Source organism: Metopolophium dirhodum, chromosome 1, assembly GCF_019925205.1.
Source record: "Metopolophium dirhodum isolate CAU chromosome 1, ASM1992520v1, whole genome shotgun sequence".
In the NCBI taxonomy this organism is placed as follows: Eukaryota; Metazoa; Arthropoda; class Insecta; order Hemiptera; family Aphididae; genus Metopolophium; species Metopolophium dirhodum.
In genome coordinates this window covers 30,212,251-30,232,449 of record NC_083560.1, presented here as the reverse complement: position 1 = coordinate 30,232,449, position 20,199 = coordinate 30,212,251, and the positions used below count along the sequence as shown (strand labels likewise).

Here is a 20,199-nt window from a genome sequence, read left to right as displayed (position 1 = left end):
TGCTAATATAAACAACCAGTGAAAATGTCATGGTCATGTGTTTTAAAGTTACACTAAAAACCAAAATCGGATTTTGTCAAAAACCGATTTTGCGTGAAAAATTCAGTTTTTGTTTAAATTTTTTTTTTTTGTTTTTGTTTAAAATTACGTATTTATTTGACCTCCCCAATGCACCAACTAGATTCACTTTCCCATCGAACAAGATACTGAAGTAGAAAATCGAAGCATTATTTCGACTACTTATCGTGTACACAGACACAAATAAAAAAAAATAAAACATACATAATTGTTAAAATCAATACATTCATCGCTCCACTCAGAATCTAAAATAGACGTCATATTGAATATTATTATACTATAGGTATAACAAATAATAACCATTTCAAAATTTGGATTTTTTTGCCCTTTTTTTTACACATGAATTATTAACGATTCACTATCAAACGGTTTTATATTTTTGTTATTATTAAAAATAGTAGTTTTATAAATAGGTCTATTTTTTAATTTATTTTTAATTAGTAGTCATATAAAAAGGAAACCTTCGCCAAATGTTTGATTTGGCCTTTTATTTACTCATTATATAGGCTATAGGTTTTTGAAAAAATTTGGTTAAACCTGCTGTATGCAACCGCCAACCCACCCTAATTGAAAAATAAATTACTTGTATCAAAATAAAATATATTACAATTTAAATAAAATGTATCATAGACTTAACCATATTATTATAGTGACTTAATCTATGACCGAAGTCCACTACAACCCTACTATACAGCAGAGCGAGTTCCCGGTTTTTTTTTTAAATTAACTTCTACATTTTTAGTATGGTGTAAATATTACGAACATTTTAATGATTAACAAGATATATAATTAATTGTGGTTTAGTTTTATATATACGTATATACTTTTAATTTATCCAGAGAGCACAGTGATCAAACTTCTTCAAATACACAAATTTCAGTCTCACCTGTACCTGTTGATGTAGTTCCAAATCCTGCTCTAACTGAAAATTGTACACCTGCTATTTCCCAAGCTGCAAAAGTCTCTTTTTCATTATCTCAAGATGATGTTAACCTAGCCCAACCATTAGCTACGTCTATGGAATATGACGTAAATTCTGATGTTGATACGCACAAGCTAGAAACAAGTATTTCACCTATCAAGAATCATGAACACACTATAGTTGGACGACGAATTTTAGATTTAGCTTATATATGTCAACAAATTAAAGAAAAAGATAATCACGACCCATACGGTTGCTCATTTAAGGACATGGTTTGTGTCAATGAAAAAAAAATTGGTTTAAAATCATCTTTTGCATTTAAATGCAATTTTTGTCTGAAAACATATACAATTGACTCGGAAAGTTCAGAAGCGAATATGACGGATATAAATATTGCTGCAGTAGCTGGTATAATGAATGTGGGTGGAGGATTTAGTCAGCTTCAAACTATGACCGCTTCTTTGGAAATACCTCCCTTAAGTCAGTTTGTGTACAATAAGTCACATGATATAGTTTGCAAATCATTTAATGAATGTGCTCTTAAAGAAATGGAGGCAGCTGCAAAAGAAGAAGCTCAACTAGCCGTAAGTGCCGGAGACATAGATACTGACGGAACTCCCCTTATTTCAGTAGTTGCAGATGGATCCTGGTGCAAACGGTCTTACAGGTCAACTTACAATTCATTATCAGGCGCTGTAAGTTGATATTATATTCTTATTTTAATTTAATAAATTTATGATATGCTATACAAAAGTAATATATTTTACTATTTTTAGTATACCTAAGTATATTACAGTAGGTTGAATTAATTTTTGCCAAAAACATTGCATTTGAAAATTGTGTGTAGGTATATACCCATTTTATATATAAAATGTAATAATATAATATGTTTTTAATGTTTCAAATATACCCATAAATAATATTTTTTAGTTACAGCAAAATAAATAAAATCGTTATTCTTCATTTAAATAACTAATTTTGTCGAAATTTGAACTTAAAATATCTATACCTATAAGAACTTGTGTTGATACATTTTTTTAGAGTTTTTGGTTATAATATGAACTACTCATGAGAAACCTTGTAATTTTTCTAGATACTGTTTACAATATTGTACATATTATAATTAAATAATAGATTATATTATGTTCTTATTAAATATTTAAAATTGTTTTTATTTTTGTATATTTAGGCTGCAATAATTGGGTATAGAACGAAAAAAGTTTTATTTTTGGGAGTAAAAAATAAATACTGTTCAATCTGTATTCGTTCTGGTCTTGGTTCAAAAGAAGTTAAAGAACATTGTTGCACTAAAAATTGGTCGGATAAAAATGGATCGTCGGGTATGGAAGCAGCTGTAATAGTTGAAGGTTTTAAACAAAGTGAACCTATGTATGGTATAAGGTATCAAAAATTGATAGCCGATGGAGACTCAAGCGTATACAAAAAAATTTTAGAAGCAAGGCCTTATAAAAATTTAACTGTACAAAAAGTTGAATGCCGTAACCACCTTCTTCGTAATTTTTGTAACAAACTTAGAGATATAACTACGAAAAAACAAGCAGGTCAATTAGCTCATAGAAAATTGTTATCACGTAATATTCTACGAATGCGAAAAGGTATAGTGAAAGCTATTGAATATAGAAAAAAAGAAAATTCAGTTATAGGACTCAGAAATGATATTTTAAATGTTGTCAATCATGTTTTCGGTGATCATAGTAGTTGCTCAAAATATTTTTGTGACATAACCGACGATAATAATTCAAACGATATTAATTACATGGAAAAAATTTTTAGTACAGATAGAGTGTTTATAGATAGCGTAATGCAACCTATTAGGTATCTTGCTAGACATACTTCAAGCTTGATACTGAATGTTGACAGCAATATAGTTGAATCTTTTAATGCCATTATTGCAAAACTTATAGGAGGGAAAAGAGTGAATTTTGCTCTAAAAGGGTCATACGCTGGACGTTGTGCGATTGCTACAGTTACTAAAAATTCTAAAAGACCTTTTTATTCTTTGCACAAGACAATTTTAAAAAATAGTCCCTTTAAAAAATTGCCATCAGTGAAAATGGAAATAACACGACGAGATAATCAATTTCGTCAAAATAATCGCTTGACGAAAAATAAAAGGTTTAAAAAAAAATTATTTGGTGTGAATGACTCAAATGCTTCATATGGAGAAAATTCAATGAAACCAGATATGAATGAAAATGAATATAATATAGAAAAATTGGAAGTCATTGAGTCCATGAAAAAAATTGCTGCACAAAGAGAGGTAATAGAAAGACAAACTATTAACCAAAGTTCTTGTCAGAATTGGTTGGACATTAGGCGTAAATTACTTACTGCTTCAAACTTTGGAAGCATAATTAACCGTCGTCCAGACACGGGTTGTGAAAATCTAATAAAAAATTTAATTTATACTAGTGATGTTGATACAATAGCAATGGAGTATGGAAGAAATCATGAAAATGAAGCTAAAATTTGTTTAGAAAATTTACTAAGTATAAAAATAAGAGAGTGTGGATTGTTCATTGATGAGTTTAATTATTTCATTGGAGCAACTCCAGATGGATTAATTGATGAAGATGGCTTGGTCGAAATAAAATGTCCTCAATCAGCTGCAGATCTGACTCCCGAAGAAGGAATTGAAAAAAAAAAAATTAGCTGTTGGAAAAAAACTAATAATGGGACCACTTATGAAATTAAAAAAAATCATAAGTGGTATTACCAAGTACAGGGACAGTTAAATGTTTGTCAAAGGGATTATTGTATTCTCGCCGTGTGGACAAAAAAAGGAATGAAGTATGAAATAATTAAAAGGGACATTCATTTTTGGACTACTATCATGTTGCCGAAACTTCAAAATTTTTTTTTCAATTGCTTTTTGCCGGAATTGGTCGACCCGAGGCACTCACGTAGTATGCCAATACGGAATCCAGAGTACATAATTAGAGCACAAGAAGAAAAAAAAAATAAACGTTTAAAGCTTCTTTAATATTTTGTTTTAAGTAATATTGAGTTTTGTTAAAGTATATAGTTTAAGTATATACAAATATTAAGTTTTTTTTTACAATGTACCTTAACATATTATGAAATCGTCTATACGTTAAAATAAAATAAAAATATTATTTATATATTCGTTTATGATTTATTGTCTTACTTATATATACACATATACATTACAAACATAAATTAATATAATTAATGACTAAGGGACATTCGTATTGCCGGTTGTACTAGGTTTCTACTAAATGCTATTCACTGACGACTGACCGTGAGAGGTGGAACATTTAAATTATTATATCCCCAAAATACCTATTGATTTGCATAGTAATAATATTGGAATACAAGCGTATATAATAATAGGTCAATAAAAGTATAATAGGTTATGCGTCTGTAAAAATAAAATTACCAAAGCGTATGCGAAGCGTACCGTAAATTATTAAATAAATCGAACGTTGCGTCGCGCTTGAATTGTGTAGTCAATACGAGTAGTATTGAGAGAATGATGCGCCGCTCCCGGAGACGGTTTCAATCACTCGCTCACGCGTCGGTAAGCGACCGAAGTGGGCGTGGTATAAAGCATTGCGTGAGAGGTTTTACGACATCTAGTGAGCGTTGTTACGTTTTAGTTTTACTGTCGAAGACCCTTAATGCGTTTTGTCGGTTGCGTGTAGGCCAGATAAATAAAACAAATAGTGCGCTGACATCTTAATTCGGCAGTTGGATAATCAAATATTAGGTATACCCAGAAGAGCCTAAATGGCTGTATTATTTTGTTCGTGTAAAACTGTTTTCACTAATATTAATATCTAAAAATAGGAATGGAAAATACCGATGTCGCAGTATTAGAAATATTTACCAAAGCTTTAAATCCAACATTTTATAGATTCTGAGCGGGGCAATGAATGTATTCATTTTACAATGTGTGTTTTTTATTTTTTTTTAGTCTGTCATCACCTTTTAGAACAGTAAAAATGCTTAGATTTTCTTCAACAGTCCAATCATTTCTGATAAGAAAGTGAATCTTTATATTCTATCTATATATTGTTACGATAGCAGTTGAAAAATATTAAAAATACATAGGTAGATAATTTTTTTGTATAAGAATTTAATGTTCGATTAACCTAACCTAACCTAAGTTATATTATTATTATTTTATTTTATTATGTATTTTAGGTAAAATAAGGGACACATCAAAGTTTGGAAATACACAAATATTTTCGATGTTCTTCTTTTTTACATTTTATTGGTGAGTCCATATGATTTGAATTAATGCTAAATTACTAATAAAATAATAATTTAAGCTAATGGATTAAATGTATATTATATGTTAGAGCCACGTCAATCGATTTACGATTCCGAATTCCGATGTTAATTGTTCTGTCAAAAATTAAGCAACCAATATAAATGCAGCTACAAATGCAATCCTACCTGCATATAAAACGATAAAAAGGAGATTTCGTTTCAATGATGTAAGTCAAACAAAATATTTTTACAACTGCTTACAATGATACACTGTATACCTACTATTTACACTATTGTATAATGTATAATGTATAATGGATTGTATTAAATCCATTATACATTGACCCACTTGTAACCTACTGTACATCAGAGCGACATCCACTTACCCGTTTTTGACAAAATCGATTTTGGTTTTTGGTGTAACTTTAAAACAAATGAACATAAATACATGCATTTTTCCCTAGTTGTTTAATATTTAGATTAGCATTTTTTACACGATAAAATTTTCAAAAAATTCTCATTTGTTTTGAACTGTTTACGGACATTTTCTGTTTCAGTTTTTTTTAGTTTTTTTTTTATGAATGTCAATAAATTTTATTTGTTGGGTAAAAAGCTTGAAAATTTAATACAAGGATCCTAATATACTGTTTCAACGACAGTTAAAAATTAAAAATACATAGTTACAATTTTTTTTTTATAAGCATTTAAAGTTCAAACTGACAAAATACGTGAAAATCTCAACAATGTGCAAATAATTTTGAGTTAGAAATTCATAAAAATATGTTTTCTTTTTAAATCTAAGATTTTAAAAAGTGATACAAGATTTATCATAAGTTTGTCTACATTAATAAAAAAAAAGTGACTACAAGCAAGTCAAATTAAATTTTTATAAGCGTTAAATGTTCATACTTTACAACATTGGATCACTCGACTTCTCATGTAGCGATTTACTTACATTGTTGTAATTCAAAAACGAATCAATGTAGATACATTTAAATTTCACTGAATGTTCATTTTATCAATGCATATACATGATGAAATTTTCAAAATATTTTGACTTGTTTTGAGCTATTAACGGAGATTTTCAAATTTCTATTTTTTTAGTTTTGTTTTTCTATGAATATCAATAAATTTTCATTTATTGGGCCAAAAAGCCCGAAAATTTAATACAAGGCTCCTGATATATTGTTACATCAGCAGTTGAAAAATATTAAAAATAAATATTTTTTTATAAGCATTTAAAGCCTAAATTTTGAAAAATGTAATCAAATTTAAAATGTAATAATTATTTTGTAGTTAAAAATATATTAAATGTTCAACTTTTTTGCATTCCTACCTTTTTTTTAACTACAAATTTACAACATTCAGTTTTAATTTCACCTTTGAAAGCAGAATATTTAGATAGAGTATTTGATACATAAAAGTCAAATTTAGGAGTATGCATTTATGTTCTTAAAATATCATTACATGCATTTAAAATAAAAACAGAAAATAGAATTTTTCTTAGAATATGAATCAAATTTGTTTCTAGGTCAGAATCAAAATGAATAAATAGAAACAAATACGCAATTTAATAACTATTTGATCCCTAATTATTACTATAGGAAATGTTATTATTATAATATTATAAGTATACAGTCGACAGATTTATCCTTGAAAGTCGGCAATATTCACTCCACACCCCCCTAAAAATTACTCTAGGATCGCACCTAGACACAGACACCACTCCGCTGTACATAAGGTACCGGGTGGTTGCAGACACTGTAATAGTGTAATGGATGTGTTAAATTTGAATTTAATGATATAAAATCATAGTTTTCGAAAAACGATTTTGAGCGAAGACTGACCGTCTTATATTACCACCTATATTACTAAGTATACATATTTTGTTATTGCTATTTTAAAGTAATTTAGTTTACTTAGTGATACAGTTAGTGGAATTAATTTTTTCCAAAAGAATTGCATTATAAAATGTTATTAAGTGTTAATATAGTTTAAAAGTTAAAAGTACCAACGAATAATATTTTTAAATTACCATAAAGTACAACTTTACTAAGATCGTTAATTTTCATTTAGATATTGTTCAAATTTTAACTTAAAATGTCTATTAATAAACTGTGTTTATATAATTTTTTTGATTTTTGATTTCATCAATGGAAAGTAATGGGCCCGCAGATTAAATTTGCATCGGGCCCATCTAATTCTAGCTACAGCACTGCGTAATTCCACGAGGCACATGAATAAAAATATAAAATACCTAATAATTAATAGATTAGGTAATGAGTAATAACTAATGACTCATGTCAGTCATGAGTATACAAACGTGTAATACTGAACGTGAGATACTGAAAGTAAATATACCAATAATAGTTATATACTTATATAATAGTTATATTTTTCTTTTATTAATGACGCGGTTAACCCTATAACTTTTCTGCTTATAATAATATAGATTCTGTTTCTGTGAATATGCAATATTATAAAAGTTATTATTCAGTTCGTGTTTATACTGCGTACAGACAACACGTTTATTATCGCGAGTCCCGTATTTATTAGCTTCGATAGCATACAGTCAACGCAGTCAATATAAGCAGGTAAATATGGTAATTATTTAATACCGTAGGCGCGCGCTCAAAAAAAAAAAAACAACCAGGGCACAAGCCCAAAACACTAAATCATGTTCACAAAAAAACCCGCGATGAAGAGCCCATCAATCCGTCAAAACCCACCAACCAACACAAAGTCAACTGTTACAAAGTCACCCAGTAAAATCAATCAAATTAAAACCTCACAGGTATTAACAACCAAATCAACGCCACTAGTAACCAAAATAACCCAGCAAATCCTCACACCACAGAAGACCTCCTCATCAACAAACAATCTCGAAGCACAAATATCCGCAGATGCACACAAAAAATCTTTTGCCTCAACTGTAGCAAACAGCCTAATCCCGAAAAAAGAACAAGCAATATTAATAGACATAAACGAAACATTCCCGCACAAAGATTATATTATCGCTATCGGCAATATTGTAAAACCGGCCAACATCATCTTCGCCTCCCGTATATCGAATAAACGATTGTGCATTTTCCTAACTAATAAAGCATTAGTAGACAATCTCACTATCAACCACCCAATAATAACAATTAATGAACAACAATTCAAAATCCGTAAATTGCATAACCCAAACAAACGAATAATTATATCTAACGTCTATCCCAACATTCCGCACGAAGCCATAGAACATGAATTTAACAAACTTAATATAGTTTTGCTTAGCAACATCTCATTTTTAAGAGCAGGTATACAAGATGCCGACTTCTCCCACATTTTAAGCTTTCGTCGTCAATTATTCATAAGTCAAGAAGACGTAGAAAAACTCCCTAGTTCAATCCTAATCAACTACGATGACACAAACTACAGAATATTTATATCGGACGACTCGCTAACATGCTTCTTATGTAAAACGCAAGGCCACATTGCCTCAAATTGTCCGAATAAACCTGAAGAAAACACAATCATAACACAGACGGCAACAAATGAAAATGGCCCTGACAATACATATAAAAACAAATCAAATGTACCAAATTTAATAATCACCACAAATGAAGAAGTCTTAACGGCTAATATGGATATAGACCCGACCTCTGGCGCAAAAAGATCTCTTCCTGACTCTTTCAATTTCCCCTCCCCCTCATTACCAAAATCACCTACAGTTATCGACAACCCCTCACAAAGCAACATATTAGAAAACAAAACCATGAAAGTACAGGAAACAAAAAAACCCAAAATAACTTCTAATTCTCTCAAACAATTCCTAGAAAACATTGATACTAATTTAAGCCCTGCAGAAGAAATCTTCAATGACAATGAAGACTTCAAAATCGACTTCACTACATTCAAACATATTTTTGAAAACAACCAAGGTGATTTTAACCCATATGACATATATACAGAATACAAGATTACTAAAGACGAACTACTTGATATTTTATTAAAAATAAAACCTACTTTAAAAAACAAAAGCATAAAAAATAGACTTACTCGTTTTACTAAAAAGTTAGTAGATGATAATTATGACTCAGCTAGTTCAGAAGCATAAACAAATCAACAAAAAAAAAAAACAAAACAAAAAAAAAACACACCACAAAAAAAAAAAAAACAAACAATGAATTCACAAAAAAATGATAATATAAAAATCCTACAATGGAATATGAATGGGTTCAATAAAAAGTACGAAGAAATCACCATTTTAATACAAGAACATAATCCAGATATCATATGCATTCAAGAAACTAACTCCAAAAACGACAACATAACAAACCTAGCTAATTATGATGGTTATAATAAAAACAGATTAGATAGTGCAAGGGCAAGTGGTGGAGTGGCCATATACATTAATACTAATTACCCGAGCAGTCAATTAAACATATCTACAGACATAGAAGCCATAGCGGTCACAGTCAAATTATCGAATAATGATATTAACATATGCAATATATATCTACCTAACCACAAATCATTCACTGACGCGGACATTAACAATATTATAAAACAATTACCACAACCATTTATAATTGTAGGAGATTTTAATAGTCACAACGTAATATGGGGTTCCAAAAACACTGATCAGAGAGGTAAAGTCATAGAAAAAATCCTGGAAAATAACAACATAATATTATTAAATAACACCGAACCCACAAGATTAAATCCAATAAATGGCAACTTATCAAACATTGATTTATCTTTCGCTAGCACATCATTAGCACAACGGATCGAATGGAACGTAACGCCAAACCTAACTAGCAGTGACCATTTTCCCATAATACTTCAAATTTTATCTAGGACATACAACGCAAAAAACAATGAAGCAATAGAGAGGTGGAACTTAAAAGACCCAAATTGGGCCAGATACACAGAGACACTAGAACTGGAAGTGGACAACATACAATATATGGACTCATTAAACATAGACAGTCTAACAAAATTATTCACGGACGCAATAATAAAAACAGCTGAACTTACGATAGGAAAAAATAAGAAATGGGGGAAAAAACCAAAGGTACCCTGGTGGAATGAGACCATCAAAAACGCAATAAAAACTAAAAATAAAGCCCTTAATAAATTCAAAAAAACAAAAAACCAAAGTGATTATATTAATTTAAAAAAACATAGGGCAGCAACTAAATATATAATTAAATCAAGTAAAAAAAAGTCATGGGAATTCTTCATCAATAATATAAACGAAAAGGCAGATACCAAACTCATATGGAATAAAATACACTCTCTTAAAGGAATTAAACGTAACTATAAAATAAACCTAATCGACGAAATCAACAATAAACTAATAACAAATCCAAATGAAATTTCTAACAAATTAGGACAGTACTTCCATTTAAACAGTAATAACACATCATACAGTCCAAACTTTATCAATCTCAAACACATAAAAGAAAATACACCCATCATTAATATAGTTGACCACAACAATGAAAATCAACTTCAAATTAATTCAAAGATAACAAGGGAAGAAATAGCATACACACTAAAAAAATGTAAAAGTCTAAGCCCAGGACCTGATGGGATTCCATTTATTTTTATACAATATTTTGGTCCAAAAAGTCAACTCTTACTCGAAAAAATATACAACACCATTTGGTGTAACGGTATCTTCCCCTCAACATGGAAAAAGGGCATAGTCATCCCTATTAACAAACCAGGAAAATGTAGATTCAACACAGAAAGTTATCGGCCAATCACATTATTAAACACCATGTGTAAGGTCATAGAAAAAATTGTAAATTTTAGACTTATTTGGTATCTAGAAAAAATTAATTACCTAACGCCGTTCCAAAGTGGCTTTAGAAAAAATCGCTCCACATACGACAACCTCATCGCAATAAAGGAAGAAGCTCAGCAAGCTCTTCAAAATAAACAAATCTTAGGCTTACTTAGTATAGACATTTCAAAAGCATATGACGTCACCTGGAGACACTACATTCTTTCTAAGCTAAATAAAGTCATATGCCAAGGTAATATGCTAAATTTTATAACGAACTTCCTAAAAAATAGAACATTCCAAGTCAAAACATCAAACCATATCTCTGATACCTTTACACAGGAAAATGGAGTACCACAAGGATCAGCACTTTCAGTTACACTATTTTTAGTGGCAATTAACAAAATTGATAAACATTGTAAATTTCCGATAAAAGCCAACATATTTGCAGATGATGCTAATTTCTCATGTAGAAGTAAAAATATCAAAACAGTTAAATACCACCTGCAAGCAACAGCAAATCAACTAGAAAAATGGTCAGCAAAAACGGGATTCGGTTTTTCAATAGAAAAATCAAAGAGCATAACCTTTACCAGGAAATCAAATGTAGGAGAACTAAATATCAAAATGAATAATAAAAATATACCCAACAAAACATGTATAAAAATATTGGGTATAACATTCGATTCTAGGCTCACGTGGTCGCAGCACATAAAATCATTGAAAGTATCTACAAATAAAGCGCTTAATTTAATAAAACTATTATCGCACACAAATTGGGGATGTGAAACAGAAACATTGATCAAAATATTTAAATCAACAATTCAAGCAAAATTATATTACGGTTCATTTCTTTATAACACGGCCAAAAACACATTAATAAAATATATAGACTCAAACCACAACACGGGGATGCGAATGGCTATAGGGGCCTTTAAAAGCAGCCCAATTAAAAGTATTTATAATATAGCGGGTGAACCAACACCAGACCTAAAAAGAACAGAGTTGACACTCCTATACGCTGCGAGACTAACCAGATTAACAAATAACCCAGCTTCAACTAGCAACATAACCCTTGATCTACAAAATAATAAAAACTACACCAAGATTCCACAAATAATAAAAAAAGAAAAAATAATTTGTCCTCCATGGACAAGCATATATAAAATAAACACAGAATTGAATACTCTACGTAAAGAAAACACGCCTCCACTTATATACAAAAACCTTCTGAAAAATACTCTAGAGAACCAAAATGAATTTCAAGAACTATATACAGATGCCTCCAAAAATGACGAAGGGGTAGGAATAGCCATAATAAAAAACAATTCACAGACATCATTCAAACTACCATCGACATGTTCCATATATACAGCCGAAGCACTTGCTATATTGCTAGCCATAAAATATATAAACAAAAAGGAAAACCAAAAACATATCATTCTAAGCGACTCGTTAAGTACACTAATTAGTGTAAAAAATAAATTCAATCCGAGCGACATAGCAATTCAAATTCAGAATAGACTAGAGGAAGCAAACCAAAAGAACAACAATATAAAATTAATCTGGATACCTGGACACATTGGAATAATCGGCAACGAAAGGGCAGATAAACAAGCTAAATTAGCAATCAATTCACCGAATTCACAATATATTAACATTTCATCATACTCTGACATAAGAAAACAAATTCAAAGAGACACCACTATAATATGGCAAAATATATGGAACATCCAAAACACCAAATTAAACCAAGTTAAACAAACGGTCCAAAGATGGAGAAGAAATCCCAATATTAGTACCACAAATGAAAAAAAAACTAAATAGGGCCAGAATTGGCCACACAAGACTAACTCATGAGTACATAATGAGCAAAGGAGATCCACCAATATGCCAATCATGTGGCACAACAATTACAATAAAACACATATTCGAAGAATGTAGAATTTACATACAACAAAGAGAGGAGCTCAATATAAGCCACCAAATTGGAGCAAGTCTAGGCCCAAATCCTGAAAATGAGATCAACACCATCGAATTCTTTAAGACAACCAAATTACTCAAGCTACTCTAGTCAACCCCTTTTCAATGTACAAATTACTAAACGAACTAATCTAAAACTGTTTCTATTGTATCTTTTTGTATTTAATTCTTAGATCTGTTACCCACTATAAATATTATGTATCTATTATTTATAGTAACATGCTAATGACCAAGTTGTCGAAGCAGAAATTTTATAGATTTCAAGACCAATAAAAAAAAAAAAAAAAAAAAAAGTTATTATTTATAAATTAATTAATAGGTATATATATGAAATATTACGGATTATTATTTATATTTTTATATAAAAATATTTTTTACAAAATTGTTTATATTTTTAATCTGTGATTTAGGAACAAAATTAACTTGACGTGACAATACAATAAATTAACTCATAAGTCACTAAATAACATGGTACAAAATGTAACGAGTTAAGTTAGTAGTTACTTGTAAGTTATAAAAAAAGTAACTCGTTATTTAACTTGGTTAAAAGTAACTTAACTTTTACTTTTTAACTCTTTAATACCCATCCTTGGCTAAATTATGCACGTTTATTCTTTGCTGTAATGCTGTTCAGCTATATCATAGTACAAAATATCTCTTGACAGCTTTTGTCTTAACTGTGTGTGTTGAATAATACCTACTATTATTTATAATCCGTTGTCTATAGCGGCGTTTCTCAACCTTCTTATAGACTCCATAGTATTGCGCGTACACACGAGCAAACAAAAATAGCGAACGTACGTGTTCGTAAAAAAATTCGGAAGTATTCGTCAGTGTTCGCCGAATGGGTCGAATACACTCGCATGGCGAGCCGATCGGTGTTTCGGTCATGCTCAAAGGATTACCGCGCGCATTCGAATCATCTATCTGTATACACACGGACGGACGGAATTCATTCGAATGCTCACTAGGTCGCGACGTGCGACTGTGCGAGCAACAAAATATTATTATGCTATCGTGTGTACGCGTATGCAGACTCGCTCGCCGATAATCAACAACAGACGTGCGGGACGGAGGGAACTAGGCGGCATCATTGAACACCGTGAGCAGACCACGACGACACTTGTGTCAGTGCGCCGCTCTCGGAACTCGGCGGCAACGGCAACTACCACTACTACGTGCTACTGCAGTCGTGTATCATGTGTGTGCGCGCGTGCGTGTCGATTTCGGACACAAATAATATTAAGAATTAATAATATTTATGATATTGTTGTTGGCCTGCATGCTGGCTGGACGGGAATGGGTGGGGCGGTATCGCGAGGGTGAAGCGCAGGCAACGAAGCCAGGCCCGAGCAGCGCGCGCTCTCCGCGGAGATCAACAAACATTCCGAGGTCGGGATATTATTATTTCATTCTGCTGACTGTTGAGCGGTCGGCGGTAAGCGGGTAGGCCCGTTTCCGGCCTCGGGCACTTGTCCCGAAATTTCATGAGAGAAAAAAAATTAAAAAAAATTAAAAAAAATTAAAAAAAAACCAACCAGCTCATCCATGTGTGCCAACATAGAAACCTAAATTCCCTACAAACTATACAAATGGTGATACCAACCCAAGAATTTTAGTTATATATTTATGAGAAAAATTTATTTTAATATTCAAATATTATTGTACAATTATGGCGTGGTACAATTATTATTGTATAATTCAAAAAACTTAAAATATCAACATTTCGGAAAAACGAAAAGCAAGACTTACTAAAGAATGCTGATGAGATCAATTTGATCTCTGAGGGAAATCTTCGTAGCACCTTCGGATTCTGGACAAAACGCAAATGAAAATAGGAAATTTCGAAATTTTGAAAATCTCTCTTACGAGTTGTTTTACGCGGAAACTGTACGGTTTTAGGCCATTAAGCATATGAGTTGATTTATTCCTCGTACCACTGTCCACAAAACGTATATTTTGGATTTTCGAAAATATCAAAATTTAAGATTTTTTAGACATCGATACAAGTAGTCAAGATTTTTAAAAACCAAAAATATCAAATATCAACATTTCGGAAAAACGAAAAGCAAGACTCAATAAAGAATGCTGATGAGATCAATTTGATCTCTGAGGGAAATCTTCGTAGCACCTTCGGATTCTGGACAAAACGCAAATGAAAATAGGAAATTTCGAAATTTTGAAAATCTCTCTTACGAGTTGTTTTACGCGGAAACTGTACGGTTTTAGGCCATTAAGCATATGAGTTGATTTATTCCTCGTACCACTGTCCACAAAACGTATATTTTGGATTTTCGAAAATATCAAAATTTAAGATTTTTTAGACATCGATACAAGTAGTCAAGATTTTTAAAAACCAAAAATATCAAATATCAACATTTCGGAAAAACGAAAAGCAAGACTTACTAAATAATGCTGATGAGATCAATTTGATCTCTGAGGGAAATCTTCGTAGCACCTTCGGATTCTGGACAAAACGCAAATGAAAATAGGAAATTTCGAAATTTTGAAAATCTCTCTTACGAGTTGTTTTACGCGGAAACTGTACGGTTTTAGGCCATTAAGCATATGAGTTGATTTATTCCTCGTACCACTGTCCACAAAACGTATATTTTGGATTTTCGAAAATATCAAAATTTAAGATTTTTTAGACATCGATACAAGTAGTCAAGATTTTTAAAAACCAAAAATATCAAATATCAACATTTCGGAAAAACGAAAAGCAAGACTCACTAAAGAATGCTGATGAGATCAATTTGATCTCTGAGGAAAATCTTCGTAGCACCTTCGGATTCTGGACAAAACGCAAATGAAAATAGGAAATTTCGAAATTTTGAAAATCTCTCTTACGAGTTGTTTTACGCGGAAACTGTACGGTTTTAGGCCATTAAGCATATGAGTTGATTTATTCCTCGTACCACTGTCCACAAAACGTATATTTTGGATTTTCGAAAATATCAAAATTTAAGATTTTTTAGACATCGATACAAGTAGTCAAGATTTTTAAAAACCAAAAATATCAAATATCAACATTTCGGAAAAACGAAAAGCAAGACTCAATAAAGAATGCTGATGAGATCAATTTGATCTCTGAGGGAAATCTTCGTAGCACCTTCGGATTCTGGACAAAACGCAAATGAAAATAGGAAATTTCGAAATTTTGAAAATCTCTCTTACGAGTTGTTTTACGCGGAAACTGTACGGTTTTAGGCCATTAAGCATATGAGTTGATTTATTCCTCGTACCACTGTCCACAAAACGTATATTTTGGATTTTCGAAAATATCAAAATTTAAGATTTTTTAGACATCGATACAAGTAGTCAAGATTTTTAAAAACCAAAAATATCAAATATCAACATTTCGGAAAAACGAAAAGCAAGACTCACTAAAGAATGCTGATGAGATCAATTTGATCTCTGAGGGAAATCTTCGTAGCACCTTCGGATTCTGGACAAAACGCAAATGAAAATAGGAAATTTCGAAATTTTGAAAATCTCTCTTACGAGTTGTTTTACGCGGAAACTGTACGGTTTTAGGCCATTAAGCATATGAGTTGATTTATTCCTCGTACCACTGTCCACAAAACGTATATTTTGGATTTTCGAAAATATCAAAATTTAAGATTTTTTAGACATCGATACAAGTAGTCAAGATTTTTAAAAACCAAAAATATCAAATATCAACATTTCGGAAAAACGAAAAGCAAGACTTACTAAAGAATGCTGATGAGATCAATTTGATCTCTGAGGGAAATCTTCGTAGCACCTTCGGATTCTGGACAAAACGCAAATGAAAATAGGAAATTTCGAAATTTTGAAAATCTCTCTTACGAGTTGTTTTACGCGGAAACTGTACGGTTTTAGGCCATTAAGCACATGAGTTGATTTATTCCTCGTACCACTGTCCACAAAACGTATATTTTGGATTATCGAAAATATCAAAATTTAAGATTTTTTAGAAATCGATACAAGTAGTCAAGATTTTTAAAAACCAAAAATATCAAATATCAACATTTCGGAAAAACGAAAAGCAAGACATACTAAAGAATGCTGATGAGATCAATTTGATCTATGAGGGAAATCTTCGTAGCACCTTCGGATTCTGGACAAAACGCAAATGAAAATAGGAAATTTCGAAATTTTGAAAATCTCTCTTACGAGTTGTTTTACGCGGAAACTGTACGGTTTTAGGCCATTAAGCAAATGAGTTGATTTATTCCTCGTACCACTGTCCACAAAACGTATATTTTGGATTTTCGAAAATATCAAAATTTAAGATTTTTTAGACATCGATACAAGTAGTCAAGATTTTTAAAAACCAAAAATATCAAATATCAACATTTCGGAAAAACGAAAAGCAAGACTCAATAAAGAATGCTGATGAGATCAATTTGATCTCTGAGGGAAATCTTCGTAGCACCTTCGGATTCTGGACAAAACGCAAATGAAAATAGGAAATTTCGAAATTTTGAAAATCTCTCTTACGAGTTGTTTTACGCGGAAACTGTACGGTTTTAGGCCATTAAGCATATGAGTTGATTTATTCCTCGTACCACTGTCCACAAAACGTATATTTTGGATTTTCGAAAATATCAAAATTTAAGATTTTTTAGACATCGATACAAGTAGTCAAGATTTTTAAAAACCAAAAATATCAAATATCAACATTTCGGAAAAACGAAAAGCAAGACTTACTAAATAATGCTGATGAGATCAATTTGATCTCTGAGGGAAATCTTCGTAGCACCTTCGGATTCTGGACAAAACGCAAATGAAAATAGGAAATTTCGAAATTTTGAAAATCTCTCTTACGAGTTGTTTTACGCGGAAACTGTACGGTTTTAGGCCATTAAGCATATGAGTTGATTTATTCCTCGTACCACTGTCCACAAAACGTATATTTTGGATTTTCGAAAATATCAAAATTTAAGATTTTTTAGACATCGATACAAGTAGTCAAGATTTTTAAAAACCAAAAATATCAAATATCAACATTTCGGAAAAACGAAAAGCAAGACTCAATAAAGAATGCTGATGAGATCAATTTGATCTCTGAGGGAAATCTTCGTAGCACCTTCGGATTCTGGACAAAACGCAAATGAAAATAGGAAATTTCGAAATTTTGAAAATCTCTCTTACGAGTTGTTTTACGCGGAAACTGTACGGTTTTAGGCCATTAAGCATATGAGTTGATTTATTCCTCGTACCACTGTCCACAAAACGTATATTTTGGATTTTCGAAAATATCAAAATTTAAGATTTTTTAGACATCGATACAAGTAGTCAAGATTTTTAAAAACCAAAAATATCAAATATCAACATTTCGGAAAAACGAAAAGCAAGACTCAATAAAGAATGCTGATGAGATCAATTTGATCTCTGAGGGAAATCTTCGTAGCACCTTCGGATTCTGGACAAAACGCAAATGAAAATAGGAAATTTCGAAATTTTGAAAATCTCTCTTACGAGTTGTTTTACGCGGAAACTGTACGGTTTTAGGCCATTAAGCATATGAGTTGATTTATTCCTCGTACCACTGTCCACAAAACGTATATTTTGGATTTTCGAAAATATCAAAATTTAAGATTTTTTAGACATCGATACAAGTAGTCAAGATTTTTAAAAACCAAAAATATCAAATATCAACATTTCGGAAAAACGAAAAGCAAGACTCAATAAAGAATGCTGATGAGATCAATTTGATCTCTGAGGGAAATCTTCGTAGCACCTTCGGATTCTGGACAAAACGCAAATGAAAATAGGAAATTTCGAAATTTTGAAAATCTCTCTTACGAGTTGTTTTACGCGGAAACTGTACGGTTTTAGGCCATTAAGCATATGAGTTGATTTATTCCTCGTACCACTGTCCACAAAACGTATATTTTGGATTTTCGAAAATATCAAAATTTAAGATTTTTTAGACATCGATACAAGTAGTCAAGATTTTTAAAAACCAAAAATATCAAATATCAACATTTCGGAAAAACGAAAAGCAAGACTCAATAAAGAATGCTGATGAGATCAATTTGATCTCTGAGGGAAATCTTCGTAGCACCTTCGGATTCTGGACAAAACGCAAATGAAAATAGGAAATTTCGAAATTTTGAAAATCTCTCTTACGAGTTGTTTTACGCGGAAACTGTACGGTTTTAGGCCATTAAGCATATGAGTTGATTTATTCCTCGTACTACTGTCCACAAAACGTATATTTTGGATTTTCGAAAATATCAAAATTTAAGATTTTTTAGACATCGATACAAGTAGTCAAGATTTTTAAAAACCAAAAATATCAAATATCAACATTTCGGAAAAACGAAAAGCAAGACTCAATAAAGAATGCTGATGAGATCAATTTGATCTCTGAGGGAAATCTTCGTAGCACCTTCGGATTCTGGACAAAACGCAAATGAAAATAGGAAATTTCGAAATTTTGAAAATCTCTCTTACGAGTTGTTTTACGCGGAAACTGTACGGTTTTAGGCCATTAAGCATATGAGTTGATTTATTCCTCGTACCACTGTCCACAAAACGTATATTTTGGATTTTCGAAAATATCAAAATTTAAGATTTTTTAGACATCGATACAAGTAGTCAAGATTTTTAAAAACCAAAAATATCAAATATCAACATTTCGGAAAAACGAAAAGCAAGACTCAATAAAGAATGCTGATGAGATCAATTTGATCTCTGAGGGAAATCTTCGTAGCACCTTCGGATTCTGGACAAAACGCAAATGAAAATAGGAAATTTCGAAATTTTGAAAATCTCTCTTACGAGTTGTTTTACGCGGAAACTGTACGGTTTTAGGCCATTAAGCATATGAGTTGATTTATTCCTCGTACCACTGTCCACAAAACGTATATTTTGGATTTTCGAAAATATCAAAATTTAAGATTTTTTAGACATCGATACAAGTAGTCAAGATTTTTAAAAACCAAAAATATCAAATATCAACATTTCGGAAAAACGAAAAGCAAGACTCAATAAAGAATGCTGATGAGATCAATTTGATCTCTGAGGGAAATCTTCGTAGCACCTTCGGATTCTGGACAAAACGCAAATGAAAATAGGAAATTTCGAAATTTTGAAAATCTCTCTTACGAGTTGTTTTACGCGGAAACTGTACGGTTTTAGGCCATTAAGCATATGAGTTGATTTATTCCTCGTACCACTGTCCACA

The 20,199-nt window shown here is 31.4% G+C and overlaps 1 protein-coding gene across 1 annotated transcript; it reads left to right on the top strand.

Annotated features, from left to right (window-relative positions):
* Window positions 1-675: 675 nt before the first annotated feature.
* On the top strand, window positions 676-4,905 carry LOC132936004 (uncharacterized). Its single transcript, XM_061002660.1, has 3 exons — window positions 676-1,695; window positions 2,190-3,672; window positions 4,832-4,905. The coding sequence occupies exons 1-3, from the start codon at window positions 1,096-1,098 to the stop codon at window positions 4,903-4,905; spliced, it is 2,157 nt and encodes a 718-aa protein (XP_060858643.1). The 5' UTR covers window positions 676-1,095.
* Window positions 4,906-20,199: the final 15,294 nt, after the last annotated feature.

What these genes read in the sequence shown, in the direction of transcription:
- LOC132936004 (XM_061002660.1), top strand. Translation starts at nt 1,096, where the DNA reads ATGGAATATGACGTAAATTCTGATGTTGATACGCACAAGCTAGAAACA. An exon ending in ACAATTCATTATCAGGCGCT is followed by an intron (nt 1,696 to 2,189) that starts GTAAGTTGATAT and finishes TTGTATATTTAG; the next exon opens with GCTGCAATAATTGGGTATAG. An exon ending in AATTGAAAAAAAAAAAATTA is followed by an intron (nt 3,673 to 4,831) that starts GCTGTTGGAAAA and finishes ATCTAAAAATAG; the next exon opens with GAATGGAAAATACCGATGTC.